The sequence below is a fragment of the Arabidopsis lyrata genome (genome assembly GCF_000004255.2).
Source record: "Arabidopsis lyrata subsp. lyrata unplaced genomic scaffold ARALYscaffold_4, whole genome shotgun sequence".
Classification (NCBI taxonomy): domain Eukaryota; kingdom Viridiplantae; phylum Streptophyta; class Magnoliopsida; order Brassicales; family Brassicaceae; genus Arabidopsis; species Arabidopsis lyrata.
The window spans coordinates 20,018,662-20,033,183 of record NW_003302552.1 but is presented as its reverse complement, the minus strand read 5'-3'; the positions used below and the strand labels follow the sequence as shown (position 1 = coordinate 20,033,183).

The 14,522-nt window shown below is 38.8% G+C and overlaps 5 protein-coding genes across 17 annotated transcripts; 1 reads left to right on the top strand and 4 right to left on the bottom strand.

Annotated features, from left to right (window-relative positions):
• Positions 1–891: 891 nt before the first annotated feature.
• LOC9315975 (calmodulin-like protein 12) lies at positions 892–2,071 on the bottom strand. Its single transcript, XM_002879862.2, has 3 exons — positions 1,922–2,071; positions 1,548–1,820; positions 892–1,440 (listed from the first exon to the last, which is right to left on the bottom strand). Exons 1-3 carry the CDS (start codon positions 1,995–1,997, stop codon positions 1,097–1,099), a joined length of 693 nt encoding a protein of 230 aa, XP_002879908.1. The 5' UTR covers positions 1,998–2,071; the 3' UTR covers positions 892–1,096.
• A 454-nt stretch (positions 2,072–2,525) lies between these two features.
• On the bottom strand, positions 2,526–5,323 carry LOC9315974 (pentatricopeptide repeat-containing protein At2g41080). Of its 3 annotated transcripts, none has more exons than XM_021028470.1 (2): positions 2,839–5,323; positions 2,526–2,754 (listed from the first exon to the last, which is right to left on the bottom strand). In XM_021028470.1, exon 1 carries the CDS (start codon positions 5,082–5,084, stop codon positions 3,132–3,134), a length of 1,953 nt encoding a protein of 650 aa, XP_020884129.1. In that variant the 5' UTR covers positions 5,085–5,323; the 3' UTR covers positions 2,526–2,754; positions 2,839–3,131. The 3 variants fall into 3 exon arrangements, with proteins under 3 accessions (XP_020884129.1, XP_002879907.2, XP_020884128.1); XM_002879861.2 differs by having other exon boundaries at positions 2,526–2,734; XM_021028469.1 differs by having other exon boundaries at positions 2,526–2,731.
• Positions 5,324–5,398: 75 nt separating this feature from the next.
• Positions 5,399–7,034, bottom strand: LOC9315973 (ABSCISIC ACID-INSENSITIVE 5-like protein 3). 2 transcript variants are annotated; one of them, XM_021028479.1, is made up of 4 exons: positions 6,658–7,034; positions 5,868–6,512; positions 5,716–5,787; positions 5,399–5,628 (listed from the first exon to the last, which is right to left on the bottom strand). In XM_021028479.1, the coding sequence occupies exons 2-4, from the start codon at positions 6,501–6,503 to the stop codon at positions 5,548–5,550; spliced, it is 789 nt and encodes a 262-aa protein (XP_020884138.1). In that variant the 5' UTR covers positions 6,504–6,512; positions 6,658–7,034; the 3' UTR covers positions 5,399–5,547. The 2 variants fall into 2 exon arrangements, with proteins under 2 accessions (XP_020884138.1, XP_020884137.1); XM_021028478.1 differs by having other exon boundaries at positions 5,868–7,032.
• Positions 7,035–7,148: 114 nt separating this feature from the next.
• LOC9317823 (UBP1-associated protein 2B) lies at positions 7,149–10,780 on the bottom strand. 8 transcript variants are annotated; one of them, XM_021028472.1, is made up of 5 exons: positions 9,276–10,780; positions 8,402–8,992; positions 7,949–8,042; positions 7,728–7,814; positions 7,152–7,650 (listed from the first exon to the last, which is right to left on the bottom strand). In XM_021028472.1, exon 1 carries the CDS (start codon positions 10,625–10,627, stop codon positions 9,284–9,286), a length of 1,344 nt encoding a protein of 447 aa, XP_020884131.1. In that variant the 5' UTR covers positions 10,628–10,780; the 3' UTR covers positions 7,152–7,650; positions 7,728–7,814; positions 7,949–8,042; positions 8,402–8,992; positions 9,276–9,283. The 8 variants fall into 8 exon arrangements, with proteins under 8 accessions (XP_020884135.1, XP_020884134.1, XP_020884136.1 ...); XM_021028474.1 differs by having other exon boundaries at positions 7,152–7,623; XM_021028476.1 differs by having other exon boundaries at positions 7,149–7,814; positions 8,143–8,457.
• Positions 10,781–11,300: 520 nt separating this feature from the next.
• On the top strand, positions 11,301–14,509 carry LOC9315972. 3 transcript variants are annotated; one of them, XM_002881710.2, is made up of 13 exons: positions 11,301–11,573; positions 12,074–12,253; positions 12,353–12,395; positions 12,489–12,515; positions 12,597–12,686; positions 12,778–12,938; positions 13,051–13,213; positions 13,299–13,421; positions 13,602–13,721; positions 13,828–13,848; positions 13,936–13,994; positions 14,076–14,166; positions 14,261–14,509. In XM_002881710.2, the coding sequence occupies exons 2-13, from the start codon at positions 12,093–12,095 to the stop codon at positions 14,342–14,344; spliced, it is 1,143 nt and encodes a 380-aa protein (XP_002881756.1). In that variant the 5' UTR covers positions 11,301–11,573; positions 12,074–12,092; the 3' UTR covers positions 14,345–14,509. The 3 variants fall into 3 exon arrangements, with proteins under 3 accessions (XP_002881756.1, XP_020883991.1, XP_020883992.1); XM_021028332.1 differs by lacking the exon at positions 11,301–11,573 and adding an exon at positions 11,634–11,736; XM_021028333.1 differs by lacking the exon at positions 11,301–11,573 and adding an exon at positions 11,751–11,964.
• The last annotated feature ends 13 nt before the right edge of the window (positions 14,510–14,522 follow it).

Genomic DNA, 14,522 nt, shown 5'->3' with positions numbered 1-14,522 from the left:
TTTTTCTTTATCAATTGTGAAGTATTCATTTGGATGGGCAAGTGGAGCTGCCCCTACATTTGTCTAAATTATTAAAGATTTTGCTCTCAATTGCTTACTTTTCAATACTACATAGTTTATAACATTCATATGTTTTGGGAAGTGCCTCGAACGTCCTTGTTTTCTGCAATAACTTAACAAATCACAAAGTAAAAACTTGCATAGGATCAAATGATTCAAGGAAGAATACATGCTTATGACAATTGATTAGCATGGTTTGGTTCATTGACCTATTATTAAACGAAAAAAATGCATTTTACTTGCTGAAGGTAAGTGTACCAGGAACTGATTTGAGGGATGCACATGCACAGGTACGTTGGGTTCTCCTGGGACAACGTGGCTCAAAAAAGCCATGTTCTGAAGAACACTATTCCTGGCGATGTTGCTGAGAAGCTCGGCAAGAATACTGCACAAGTTTCACTTTGCGGGTGTCTCCAAATGGGTCAAAGTGTTCGTCCAAAAGCACCCATCAAGATAGGATCAAGCAGAATTTCGATGTTTTCAATTGGTCCATACCCAATGACGTCTTAACCAACTTAATTAACAAATCACAAAGCAAAACGTTCTTTGTTTTGATCAAACACTTGGGTTATCGAATATTGAAGATGTGTGTTTCAATGTTGCAGGGTAGGTTGGCGCGAGCCGCGATGCATGTCATTTGTTCATGAGATGAGTCCTTATAAGAGTCTTGAAGAACTCTGGGACGGTGAGATATGAGGCTTAGCTGATTTGCTCACTGTATGTGCCAAATCATTAACCGATCTGTCTACTAGTTTTCAATAATTGGTTGTTCAATATTTTCCTCAAAAATACATTATATTGATACCCCAATTATAGTCGATACTGAAACCATATTACAAAGTTTGGTTGTAAATTATTTAATATATTGCGTACAATTGAAGATGGTAACACACTAACACAGTAAATTTATTACATACTGAGAAATTATTTTCACAGATTAAACACTTTTTCTTATTCTTTCAATAATTTTGAGGGAGATGTAACAGACTTGCCAGACCCTAATGGCATAAAGTTACTTACCTAACGTGCCATTAATTCAAAAAAACAACTCTTTAAACAAATCTTTGATGAAGTCGGTAATTGGCGAAGCGATGATATTGCTGGCAACCCCGACCGCTATGTCCCTCTCCCAATTAGCGCCACCAGTTCTGTCATTTTTAGTGTGACGCGGCACTTGACCCTGACCTTGATTCACAACTCTGTACGCTTCTTCCTCAGAGTCAGTCATTTTCCCAGCCATTACACACACAAACTCAGGGAAACTGATGGTTCCATCACCATCTGCATCAGCTTCGTTGATCATGTCCTGAAGCTCAGCTTTTGTTTGGTTTTCACCGAGGGAGCTCATAGTAATACGGAGCTCATTTACGGTAATGTAACCTACAAAAAGTAATCAAGGACTTGTGTTAGTCATTTCAGTGCTTTGAAGATGATCAGAATCAAAATATGTATGATTAGAGCCAGGGAAAGGGACGATGAACACATACCATCACCATTCTTGTCGAATACGCGGAAGGCTTCCTTGAATTCTGAGATCTGATCGTCAGTGAGCTGATAATCCACCATTGTTTTTTTAGTTTGACGCGGCGGCACTTGATCATGACTTAGATTCCCAGCCATTACACACACAAACTCAGGGAAATCGATGGTTCCGTCACCATCTATATCCACTTCGTTCATCGCGTCCTGAAGCTCAGCTTGGGTCAGGTTTTGACCGAGAGAACGCATCACGGTACCGAGCTCCTTTCTGGTAATGACACCTACAAAAAGTAATCAAGGAGTGGTGTTAGTCATTTTAGTGCTTTGAAGATGATCAGGATCCAACATGTACGATTAGAGGGAAAGGGACGATGAACCATACCATCACCATTCTTGTCGAATACCCTGAAGGCTTCCTTGAATTCCGAGATCTGTTCGTAAGTGAGCTGATCCACCATTGTTCTTTTTGTTTTCTGTGATGACTGAAAGAAGAGTTTGTGAGACAATTTGTTATTTGTACTACGAACGTGGACTTGAAGCCTTTTTATATACCTGAATTATTTGAAAATGGCGGCTTCACGCAATTTCTACGCAGGATCATTGACTGGCATGTCAGCTTTTCCTTTCCAGTGTGAGTCGCCTTCTTTGACTTTTTCTCGTTGGTTCATTACTTGGTTGGTTCGTTCTTCCAATTCGTTTTTTCTTCTTGTATTTTCCATTTATTTAACAGAAAAATATTTATGTACAATGGAATAGAATTAAGGGAGACTTACTAAATGGTCTTCTTCTACCACAGAAAACAATGGAATTATCAACGGTATTCATTTGGAATTTTGGATGGGTGAGTGGAGTGGACCAATAACTCCATTTGTCTAATCTATATTTTAGGTTATAGTTTTCTTATATATTAACTTTTAATAAATAGTTTATAAACACTCGTATTCTGGGAAGCGCTTCTAGCGTCCTTATTTATGCAAAACTTAACAAATCATAATAAAGCAAACACTTGCATAAGATAAAAATGAATCGAGGAAATACATGTTTATATGCCAATTGATAAAGTGGTGTTGTTGAAGTTAACGAACGTTACCTATGAAATCTCATCTGAGGGATTCCACAAGTGCATGACTGCATTCTACTTGAGAAAGAGCAGAGAAGTTTCTACATTCTGAATATTCCTGATTTAACATCTCTGCTGTGAAATCGAAAGACAAGCTTGTGGAAGGTTAGAAGAAACTACACAAACGACCAAAAACATGGTACATAAGAAATAACGAGAAAGACCACATAAGTTTCTACCTTGCGGAGATGGCTTGAGCAAGTAAAGTTGACAGTAAACCACTTCTTGCGCCCGACTCAAGAATAACACAGACAGGAGCAATCTCAAGGTAGACTACAAAGCTACTACCGCAATGTAAAGAATCTGAGTCTTGTGACCAGTGTCCATAGGACCCAACAGGCAACATGTATAAAAGTTTACCCTTGTTGTTGCTGAATGCTTTCGTCCCAAATGGCTTCCCGATCCAATCCAAGTGCTTAACTCTCCAGAAAGACTCTGAAGCACAGAGTCATAGCATACTTTAACTGCCCAACTACCAATAATCGCCGCAAGAACACTTTCCGTTAATGAAATGATGGAATCTACTACCATCTCTTAACGTGATCTCTCGGTTCATGATCACCGATATATATTTGAAAGCAACATGGCAATCACTGCAAACACGTAAATTCTTGATTATTCTTATCGGTGCACCTTCAGGTAATATCATGAGCGCAAATGCAACCGCTAGTTTCTCGCTGTGCTGCACCAAGTCTGATTCCTTCTCCTCCTCATCCATATCATGCAACACTGACGCTGTATCAGGCTTGTATCCCTTCAGCTTCATCTCCAGGGTCAGTTCTTTGAGGTATGAATAGATCTCTTTAGATTTAGACTGAGAGCGATCTCCCATCTTAAACTGATGCACTTCACCTTTGTGTTCAAACCAGCTGATTCCCGCTTCTTTCTTCACATTCTTATCTCTCATCGATTTTCTCACCTCTGATACATCACGCCACCTCTTAGCTGAGGCGTGAACATTTGCAAGCAGGACATAGCAAGCAGAGTCATTAGGGTCAATCTCAAGAATTTCTTTAAAGACTTTCTGTGCCATTTCTGCGTTTTTGTGTATGTTACATGCAGATAATAATGTTTTCCATATAACAGGGTCTGGTTTTATTGGCATAGACTTTATTATTGCCTCGGCTTGATCCAAACAGCCTGCTCGACCGAGCAAGTCCACCACACAAGTGTAGTGCTTTAAACCTGGCTTGAACCCGTATTTTTCCACCATCATGTCAAACAACTCAAGTCCTTTGTCTTTTAAGCCAGAATGGCTACACGCATAAAGCAAATTCAGAAACGCAACCTCGTTTACCTCCATTTCGGTTTGCTCTGCCATAGAATTAAATAGCTTGATTGCCTCATCGCCTTGTCCATGAAACCCATAAGCAGAAATCATTGAGCTCCACATCACTTCATCTTCATCTTCACGTTCTGAGAAAGCTTTAGCTGCATCTCCAAGACACCCACATTTTGAATACATACTGATTAATGAACTAACCACAGCTACTACAGAGCTAGCCCCAATCTTAATAGCTTCCGCATGAATCTGCTGACCTTGCCCTCTTATCGCTAAGTCAGAACAAGAACTGAGCACAGTTACAAAAGTGATCTTGTTAGGCCTACAACCTGAGATTTTCATCATCTTATACAGATAAAGCACGGTTTCAGGACATCCGTTTTGCGCGTTCCCCATGATGAGTGTATTCCATGCAACCAGATTACGAACAGGCATTGATCTAATGACAATCTCGCCATCTTGCAATTTCCCATTTCTCATATACATATGAGCCAACGAACTGTTAACTACTAAATCCAACTCAAGCCCGTATTTGATCGCGTAGCCATGAATCTGCTGCCCTATAGACACTGACCTCAACCCAGCAGATCCGCTAAAAACACTACCAAGCGTGTATTCGTCAGGCGAAAATCCCAATCCGTGCATTTCCCTAAACAAACTCAAACCCTCTTCGTTATACTCGAACTGGATCAATCCGGCAATCATAGCATTCCAAGTTGTAAGCTTTCTATCAGGCATTTCATCAAACACCTTCCGCGCACTTACCAAATCGCCTGCACGCACATACCCATTGATGAGTATGTTCGATGACATGAAATTCTTCTTACGCATACGCTCATACAATGCAACAGCGGAAGGCAAATCTCCAAGCTTGGAGTACATGCTCATGAGGTGATTGCATATGAACTTGTCGGAGGAGAATCCGGAGACAACGAGAAGACAATGAAGCTGCTTTCCAGACGGAAGAGATTGTATGGTGGTGCATGATTGGATAAAAGGAGTGAAGAGAGAAGTGTTTGTGAAAATGTTGAGTCGGAATCTCTGGAAAGCTTCTCGGAGGTTACCCTTTGAGCACAAATTGGCTATAGCTGTTGCGGGATCTGCTGATAGTGGACGAACAACGGAGGATACTGAGCAATGCATTTACTATTGAATGGCCGGAGATTGTTTCCGAATTGGATTCTCAGGGATGGTTTCTCTCTTTGTTGCTCGACGAAGAAGAAGAAGAAGAAGAAACGAAAAATTAGACGCTTGATTTAATTGGGCCGTAATCAAAAGCCCAATATGGTAACCAAGTATCAAAACGGTGTAGCATAACCATCAATCTATTGCCTACCATGCTCTCTTATCTCATGTCACCAATTGAACTAAATGTCACAAGAGACTCGTCCTATGTCACATTTTTATTAGGTACCAAAACTATTGTCGAATTGTGTTTATACTTAAAAAGCTTGAACTAGCTGCAGTAGAGAAATACACTCAAGAAATGTCTATAAAGACATACTGTTCAATGTCAATAAAGTCTACAGAATATACAAAGAACAAAGCTGTCTGATATAAACCAACACAAAGAAGAAGGTGAAGAAAGAAATATGAGTCTTTAAGATCAAAGAGAAGCAGAGTTTGTTCGCCGGAGTTTCCACTTAGGATCCGGTGGTGGTTCACTTGGCAGGATCTTCTCCACCTCCTGCCATTATAATCAAAATTAAAGAAAAACCACTAAATCTAAAACGGCAATAGATCATGAAACAAGCTGCAGAGATGGGCTTTTTACCTTAAGCCTCCGAAGTTTTTCGTTTTCTTCTTCTAATCTTGAAACCTTGATCTCTAATTCATGAGTATAAGCCTGCAAGTTTCAATGTGATTACTAGACAAACTAACAACAAACAAACATTATTAATTAAAAGACGATCTCAAGTTCTGAACCTGTTTCCTAGCTCGTGAACGTGCTGCAGATTCTCTGTTCTTGATCATTCTCTTCTGTCTCCTCTCAACAGTCTTCTCCACAATCTCTCCAGCTACTCTTTTCCTTCCAGGCGCTTGTGGTGTATCCGATAATCCACCCATCATCACCATATCTTGCATCTCACAAACCGGATATGTCATAAACCCTTGTTGTTGTTGAGGCTGATGATGATACTCAACCCATTGCCCATTTGAAGCTATGTTAACAACATTTTCTTGAGGGACTATTGTCTCAGTCACTACACCAGCTCTCAACAACAAATCCTCAAGAGTGATTTCACCGAGTGTAGGCTGCTTATGAGTAGTAGTAGTACTGGTACTGTTTCCATCCTTGTCCTGTTGGATATCTCTCCAGACCTCATCAACTGTCTTTTTACTAAGATCTCGAGGCAACGTCAAGCTTCCCTGACGAACAAGCCCTTCCTCAGCTGGAGACAAGACAGTCTTGAGAAGCTCATCAAGGTTCATGCTTCCTAGTGGTTTTCCAGAACTGCCTAAGTGGGTTTGAACCTCATGGAGCTTTAAGCTATAGAGAGAGTTTTGCCTAGTTAACGACTGAGATATAGGTTCTTCAACGTTTCCTCTAATAGAACCCATAGATATAGCCTTTAAACAGAAACAATAACAATTTAGTAAACCCTGGTTCGATCTAAACACACACAAAAATCGAGAAATTTCTAAGGTAATAAACAATCAGGGAAATTGCATGCAGTATTCGAGTGCTCAAAAATGCAGATAACAACAACTCAACTAGAGAAATGAGAAGTGGTAGGAGATTGCGAAGAAGGGAACAAAAGTTTAAGGATGATGTTGAACTGGCTTCAAGTTTCAAAAAAGGAGATTAAGAAAGAGCAGATCGAGAAAAAGGAAGAAAGGAGCTTGGGGTTCTGTCTGTCCAAGTGGTGGGTCTGAGACAAATATTTTTTTGTATGAGCAGAGAGATTATAAAACCAAACACACATTCTCTTCTCTGTCTCTCTCTATCTCCTTAGTTTCTCCACAGGAGATAGTAGAAAGAGAAAGAGAAAGAAGAGCTTTTTATGCCTTAGAAACTGTTACACTCGAACTTTAAACTGTGCCTTTGAGGACATTTCAATTAAAAGCTACTTTCTTTTCGAATAAACACAAACAAACAAAAAACAATAGTCTCCGTACTTATGATCAGATATGAAAGTATTAACTTATAAACACTTTAGAAAGTAAGTTTATTCCCTAAGAATAATAAATCAAGTCATCAAGACATTGTTTAGAGTTATTTATATAATCACTTTAGCTTTGCTACATCACTTTCTCTAAAAAGACTTGTCTTTCTCAAACATAAGTTTCCCAAAATGCGCTTCTTATATGAAAAAAGTAAGATTGTGAAGTAACCAAGGTGTTACTGATTTATCAATAAAACCAAAACAATATGATAAAAAAAAGATTCGTTGTATTATGGTAAAAAAAGAGTAAAAGGAGAAAGAGGAGGGGGACAAAGGAAGGAAGGGACCACATGGGAGAATCGGGGCTTTCAGCTTTGCATGAAGATCCGCGTGTGCTTCCTCTTTGGGATGTTCTCCCACGTGTTTCTGTTTCCCTTTTCTCTTTCTTTATTACTCTCCTATTCTTCTTATCAAGAGACTCCGCTTCCTTGTGTACCTTTGTCCTTGACTGTTTGTAAATTCTAATCAAACTCACACATAGAGAATACTCTTGAACCATGTGTGGTAGCTTGATCCTGTCACATAGAGAACAAGAACATACACTATATCTGGATTTACCAACTTAGGTCTCCTATAATTATAAATCAAGTGCTGTAAAAGCTTCATAAGTTAACTATACCCAGTGGCCTAGTAGGTGGAACCTTTGCACTTAGCATTAGTGAATGACGAGTAGATACTCTGGTTCTTATACTCTCGTAAAGCAGCTCTGATTCAACATACAAAAGAAACAGTTCAAAACGGGAAGCACATTTGTGTAAGGACTTAACATCATCAATTCATTCCTCAACTATGGTTCTATAGTTATATACAAATCTTCACAATGCAAATATTTATACTTACCTTTCTTTATTTGGGAAGACATTGCAGAGCTCCAATGATGCCACAGCAAAATACCAATTCAAGCTGTGTAACCAAACTCGGTTCGAAATTTATTCTAAGCCACAATACCAAAATTTTTGAGATGTGGTCAAATGAAATGCACATTCAAAGCTATAGAAAGATTAGGGAACTCTTAAGTACACACAAGAAAAAACCTGCTTTAAAAGAAGTCGAAAAAACTTGACATATGCAGGACAAGACTTGTTGAAACTTTTTCGTATTATCCAAAACAAGTTGATCTTTTGGACTCAGGTAGATGCCTTTCTAAGCTAAACAAGAAAACAACTTTTGCTAAATTCTTTCTTTAGTTATAAAGCTACCAATTCATAGATTCATCCCTTTTCTTTTGTCAGTACAAAAACAAAAAAAAAAAAAAAAAAAAAAGTAGATAGACGACAGTCAAATATTTGGTACCCCATAAGATTTTGCTGGGCGTAAGTGTTGACCGTTCAGCTTTGCTCTCAAATTACCTGCAAGAGGAATAAGGATTAAGCAGATATGATATGTGGTGATCAAGATGAGCCATAATGTACACATGCAAAGTGAACGTGTGATCATACTCTCACAAGGTTCCAGAGTAATATAATACGACCAAAATGGTAAGAGGAATTACGTGCATGAAAAAAATCCACAAAACCGCGAAACATAGAGAGAACCAATAAAAACTAGAGTCTGATTAAGAGAAAATACGAATTCAAACAGAGTGAAAGCATTTGTGTGTCCATGAGGAACACTGTTTAAGTTTTACAAATGAAAACGTTCACAAAAGTTTAAAACAGAGACCATAATGGTTAAATCAGAACAGTGTATTTGGGATATCATAAAAAAGGTTGAGAAATAAGTAGGGGAAAACTAAAACTTCTTGAAAGGTTTGAAGAGTCATGGCTTTTGAAGACACGAAAGAGTAACATTTCATCCAAAAACTAAACAACTCCATTTGCATCAGCTCCTTAATAACTTCAGAAGATTCACCAGGCCAATATAAAAAGTACTGTATTGGAATATCTGCACAATGAATTGAGTAAATCAGAGAAGACTTTTATAAACGGGTGCAAAACCGAACACCCTTAAGAAACACAACAAAGTCACAGTAACTTTGAAAACAATGATCTTTCAATGCAAAAAAGTTAACATAATGGAGTTAACCATGAAAAGGTAAAAAAAAAAACAGCAAGTCCATGTCTTAAGATATACAAGGGTCATAATCATAACGGAACCAAACGAACTACAGGTAAAGTCTGACACAGAACATCAATGAAACCGACGGAAAGGAGCTGCAAATGTATACCTGAGTGGCTACATCTGACCCATGTAAGGACCACCATACCCAACACCATGCTGCCCTCTTCCAGCACTGCCCTGACCAGGTTGCTGAGTCTGATAACCGCCCTGAAACCCGGCTTGGGCAGCGTACCCAGGATAGACCCCAGGCGTGATATTTGCTTGAGTACCATAGCTACTTGGCATTCCACCTACAGCTCCTGGGCTAGCTGTCCCTAATGTCCCCAACAAAGCCTGCCCAAATGCTTGGTTCAAACCCAACCCAGCACCCTGAGATGCCAGCAAAGCTGTGAGGGCTTGGCCAATAGCCGGGTTAAACGCCTGCGCAGCTTGGTTATTACCAGCTATGAAATGTCCATGGCCTCCAGGTGCACCATAACCATTGCTGTCGTTCCTTTGGTAGCGGGAATTTTGATTGTGAGAGTTATGGTTATGTTGATGTTGCTTAACCTGTTTAGGCCCATCATTTGCTTTATGGCAATGCAAGACATGGCCTTCAAAAGTCTTGTGTGGCTCCTCCAATGCCTTCTTGGCACTTTCCAGGGATCTATAGACAAACAAAGCGAAACCTTTAGGTCTCCCAGTAACTTTATCAAGCCCCAAAGGACCTTCTTCAATCTCCCCAAATCTTGAAAAAAACTCCAGCAACTTCTGCGGATCAAGATCTGCACTAACGTTACTAACATAGATCTTCCTCTGAACATTCTCAGGATTGAAATGCTGAGCAGGAGCCACAACAGGGGTTCCCTGAACAGGTCCTATAGACGCCAGCTGGCAAGCAGTCATGCGAGTTCCAATCTTCTTCTGAGGCTGCTTAAGAGCGTTACGAGCACCAGACCTTGACTTAAAGAGGATAAAGCCATAACCTTTAGATTGCCCAGATATCTTATCAACCACACATTTGCAATCTTCGATCTCTCCGTATTGCTTAAAAGCTTCGATAAGTGTTTCGGCTTTAGTATCCCATCCAAGCCCGTGAACGAAGATCTTACGATGAACAGAATCTTCATCCGCCACAATCCGGATTCGATTAGCAACATCGCTATGTCTCTCTGCAGCTTCCTTGAGAAGAATCAAAAGTTGATCCTTTGAAAACGGTTCCAATAGATCCTCGATGGGTTCTTCTTCGTCATCATCCCCATTTCCCCGATTCGCAGATCCTGACGACGTCTCCGCCTCTGTATTATCTTCACCTTTAGCTTCCTCCTTTAGTGCGTCTTCTCCTACTACTTCTTCGTCGTGGTCTCTCTGTTTATCATCATTTCTGAATTCCGGATCCTCTTTTTCACATTGCAGCTGCTTCTCCGTCGGCTCTGACGTTTCGTTGGATTCAGATTCGAGCTTTCTCTTCTTTGCCATGATGGAATTGGTGGGTTTTTAAGGTTGATTACAGAGAGTCCTCTAGGGTTTTGTGATTCCTGGTTCTTCGAAACAAAAAAAAAAAATTGATTTTTTGATCCTCTTCGGCTTCAACTTGTGAAGCTTACCGATTCGCTGTCGCGTGAAGACAGATGATGCCAATTCTTGTCTTATTAAGAAACAAAAATAAAATAAAATAATAAGACGCCTATTGGGCCTTGAATTATCATGTCATATGTTGGACTTTTGTGGCCCATACAGAATGTACCGGGACTTTTGGTTCATCTCCAGTTGACCGGTCTGTCACTTGGAATTAACAAACTGAACCGGACCGATTACATGATGTAATTTACATCTCATTCAACGAGTAGTTGCAATTTTTTTTTTTAAGAAAAAACAATTAAAAAGTTCCATCCATTAAAAGATATAAATATTGTTTATTTATAATTATTTCATCAATTATTATTTATCTCATTATTTTGGTAGACATGCCCCCCAATATCTTTTATTTTGCCATTCACTTTATGGCCAACAATTTCCAGCGAAGTGACATAAAGAAAAACAATTTCTAAAACAAACAGAATAAGACTAGAATCGATACCAAATCCACTACTCTTTAGCGACAATAATGCTAGGAAATAAAAATAAGACGACGGATAGAAGAAATAATATTTGTAATTATTTACAAGGAATATTGGAATTGAAGAAGAAAAGTAGAAAACTCTCTCTGAGGTGGTGATTTGTGTTTTCCAGAAGGAACACATGAGAGAGAGATATCGCCATTACCATAAAACAACAAAAAGACAAACGAAAAGCAGTCACCAAAGCTACCTCTAAACGCTTAAAGGCCTCTCCTTTTAAAATCTCCCAGATTAATAAATCTTCGAAGCTAAACTAAACCCGTCGAATCATCCATTCACGGGTTTCGTTTTTTCTTTTGGTAAAGGTAACAACTTTCTCTTCTATTGATGTGTAGATAGATGATTGTAAACGTTTCTCCTAATGTAATGTATCAATGAATCGACGTCTCTTGCTTTTCATGAAACCTACGAATAGATTATGTTAACAGTAATGGTGTTGGATATGTGAATGTCGAAACCAGATTCTGTGTAACGTTTTCGATTTTGTTGCTTTAAATGGAAGAATCTGAATCCTGAGGGTGATTTGGGTTTTGGGGGAATATTCACTTTGTGGGGTCTTTTTGTTTGTGAATCTAGTAGATTACAACAAATATTGAATTATTGACGGAATTAGAATACTTTTTTTATTCTCTATGATTCGTTTTCTACTGTTTGAAATGTTTTTTCCTATTCCTCTTCAAATGTGGTCATTGTAGTGTAAATTCCTTTCCTTTTCGTCTTCTAACTCTTTTTTCTAGCTTTCACAATCAAAAAGACGTTTTCTTTGCTCATTAAGGACTTTTTTTTTGGATTTTGTGTTTAACAGGTTTTTGGCTGTGAAGAAGATGTTTCTCCACAGCAGTTTTAGAGATGGATTGTCATTATCTCTTGGTGTCATCAGTGTTATCAGTTGGGGTGTTGCCGAGATACCTCAGATTATGACTAATTACACTGAGAAATCCACTGAAGGTCTATCTATTGCCTTCTTAACGACGTGGATGATTGGGTAAGATGTCAAATGCTTTTGCTTCTTACTTGTTCCTAGAGTGCATTGACTTTTGGTTTGATGGGAAATGGCAAAATTTTGAATTGGTTTGTTGTGTAGGGATATCTTCAATCTTCTTGGCTGCTTGATGGAACCAGCTACTGTGAGTGAATCTTCAGAACCTTAGTTTCCTCGATCTTGTTATCTTACCTTTGAGTAGCTTAGCTAACTCTAAATTTCTTATATCCTTTTGCAGCTTCCAACACAATTCTACATGGCACTGGTAATTGACAAAAGACTAGAAGCACTGTATGTTTACAGTGTTTGTTTGTTTCTTTGCATAATATGTGTGATTTGTTTGCAGTTGTATACAGTGACTACATCAGTTCTCTATGTTCAATCTATATATTACGGCCATATCTACCCGCGGTTGAAAAACAGAAGAAATCAGATGGTATACTATTTGATTAGTATTCTTCCTTGTTTTAGAGACTGTTGATTACGTGTAATTACTAAAACAGCTAGAATATGAATGTTTGGTGCAGGTTGAAGCAGAACGTATATCTAGTATAAGCAGTGATGTTAAAATTCCGGGCAGATGGAGAAATAGCTCTGATACTACTACTTGTGGCGGTCAAACCACACCTATCACTATGATTCCTGGGAGTCATCGAACTAGTTTTACCGGAAGAGAACTGTTTTACACGTAATGATGCCATATAGATCTGTACTCGGGCTTCACTAGCATTTTGATGAAAACAATATTTCCAAGCGAGAGATTTGTTAAAAGGTTGTGTTTTGCGTTTAAATTTTGTCAGGTCGGCAAGATCTTTGTCTAGTAGTCATACACCACCAGCTGGATCTGTCTTAGCTCAAAGAATGGCTCGTGGTCACAGTGAACCAACTCTTGAAGAGCCCTTGCTTCCTGGGGATTCCACACCTCCTTCATTGCCTCCTTCCACCAAATCAATGCTTTGCGTGGTTAGCCTTGTTCACAATGCCTGATTTTGATTTCACAATTTAAAGCAGTTTCATTAGGAACTAAAATGTCATTGTTCTCTTATAGGTCTCGGTGTTCTTGTTTCTTGGAACATTCAACCTTCCCAATATGCTAAGTGAATCAAGAACTATGGCTTTGGGTGAGAGAGATAGAGTATTTGTAGTTCGAGCAGCAAGAAAGCTTCTGCAGGTACTCATAAGTCGCACATTATAATATATTAATATATGCATTTCGAGTCTACTGTCTTCAGTGAATTAAAATTTATCACTCACGCTCATTTTTGTCAAAGGAATTTCGGGTTACCTTTTCTTAATCTATAGAACAACTTAATGTTAATGTAAGTTGTGAATACTATCGGTTCTATTTCAGGTCACTAGCAGCAACGTAGGAGAACATAGCGGTGGAGAAAGCAGCAGAATTGGAATGTTTTTGGGTTGGGCAATGGCAGCCATTTACATGGGTGGAAGGCTTCCCCAAATTTGTCTCAATGTAAAAGGCTTTTTAATTGTCTATAACTAATTTATTCTATCGATCTATCGTTTATAACAGTTTTAGCTAAAGCAAAGTTCCTTTTCAATGTCTCTTTTTTTGGCAGATGAGGAGAGGACATGTTGAGGTAAGCAAGTTAAATGACTCGACACAAAGATACAGTCAAGTGTTGTATCTGATGAATCTATTTGCTGTTCTTCTTTTGTAACTGCAGGGATTGAATCCATTGATGTTCTTCTTTGCATTAGTTGGCAATATGACTTATGTTGCAAGGTGAAGATCAACAATATTTATACTTACCTCGCTAAATAATCTCTGATGGAACCTTCTTAACCTTTTTTGTTTTGGTTGCAGCATACTTGTGAACAGCGTCGAATGGTTAAAAATTGCACCGAATCTACCGTGGCTTGTTGATGCAGGAGGATGTGTTGTACTTGATTTTCTTGTATACGATCTCTCTCATCAACTTCCATGATCTTTGATTCCTTTCTTTCGCCACTGAGCTCTAACTTTATTCATTTGTAACCTCTTTCTTTCAGATTCTGCTTCAGTTTTTCCACTTCCGCTGTCGCAAAGACAAAGATACTGACAAGAAGAAGCATGAAACTGCAGAAGCTGTCTAAGGCTTGTGACTACTCCAACAAGGCGTCAAAGAGATACAATTTTGATTTGATATGACCAGCAAGATTCATCTCATTCTAATTAGTTTTAAATTTTTGCGCTGATGAAACTACTCTTGGATTTTGAGTTTTAATAATATAAAGTTGTTTCTACTCTTTAGATATGAATGACTTGCTCCAA

What these genes read in the sequence shown, in the direction of transcription:
- LOC9315975 (XM_002879862.2), bottom strand. Translation starts at nt 1,997, where the DNA reads ATGGTGGATCAGCTCACTTACGAACAGATCTCGGAATTCAAGGAAGCC. An exon ending in ATTCGACAAGAATGGTGATG is followed by an intron (nt 1,821 to 1,921) that starts GTATGGTTCATC and finishes TACTTTTTGTAG; the next exon opens with GTGTCATTACCAGAAAGGAG. An exon ending in ATTCGACAAGAATGGTGATG is followed by an intron (nt 1,441 to 1,547) that starts GTATGTGTTCAT and finishes TACTTTTTGTAG; the next exon opens with GTTACATTACCGTAAATGAG.
- LOC9315972 (XM_021028332.1), top strand. Translation starts at nt 11,717, where the DNA reads ATGTCGAAACCAGATTCTGT. An exon ending in ATGTCGAAACCAGATTCTGT is followed by an intron (nt 11,737 to 12,073) that starts GTAACGTTTTCG and finishes TGTGTTTAACAG; the next exon opens with GTTTTTGGCTGTGAAGAAGA. An exon ending in AAAACAGAAGAAATCAGATG is followed by an intron (nt 12,687 to 12,777) that starts GTATACTATTTG and finishes TGTTTGGTGCAG; the next exon opens with GTTGAAGCAGAACGTATATC.
- LOC9317823 (XM_021028476.1), bottom strand. Translation starts at nt 10,627, where the DNA reads ATGGCAAAGAAGAGAAAGCTCGAATCTGAATCCAACGAAACGTCAGAG.
- LOC9315973 (XM_021028479.1), bottom strand. Translation starts at nt 6,503, where the DNA reads ATGGGTTCTATTAGAGGAAACGTTGAAGAACCTATATCTCAGTCGTTA. An exon ending in GTTCACGAGCTAGGAAACAG is followed by an intron (nt 5,788 to 5,867) that starts GTTCAGAACTTG and finishes TGAAACTTGCAG; the next exon opens with GCTTATACTCATGAATTAGA. An exon ending in AAAAACTTCGGAGGCTTAAG is followed by an intron (nt 5,629 to 5,715) that starts GTAAAAAGCCCA and finishes TTATAATGGCAG; the next exon opens with GAGGTGGAGAAGATCCTGCC.
- LOC9315974 (XM_021028470.1), bottom strand. Translation starts at nt 5,084, where the DNA reads ATGCATTGCTCAGTATCCTCCGTTGTTCGTCCACTATCAGCAGATCCC.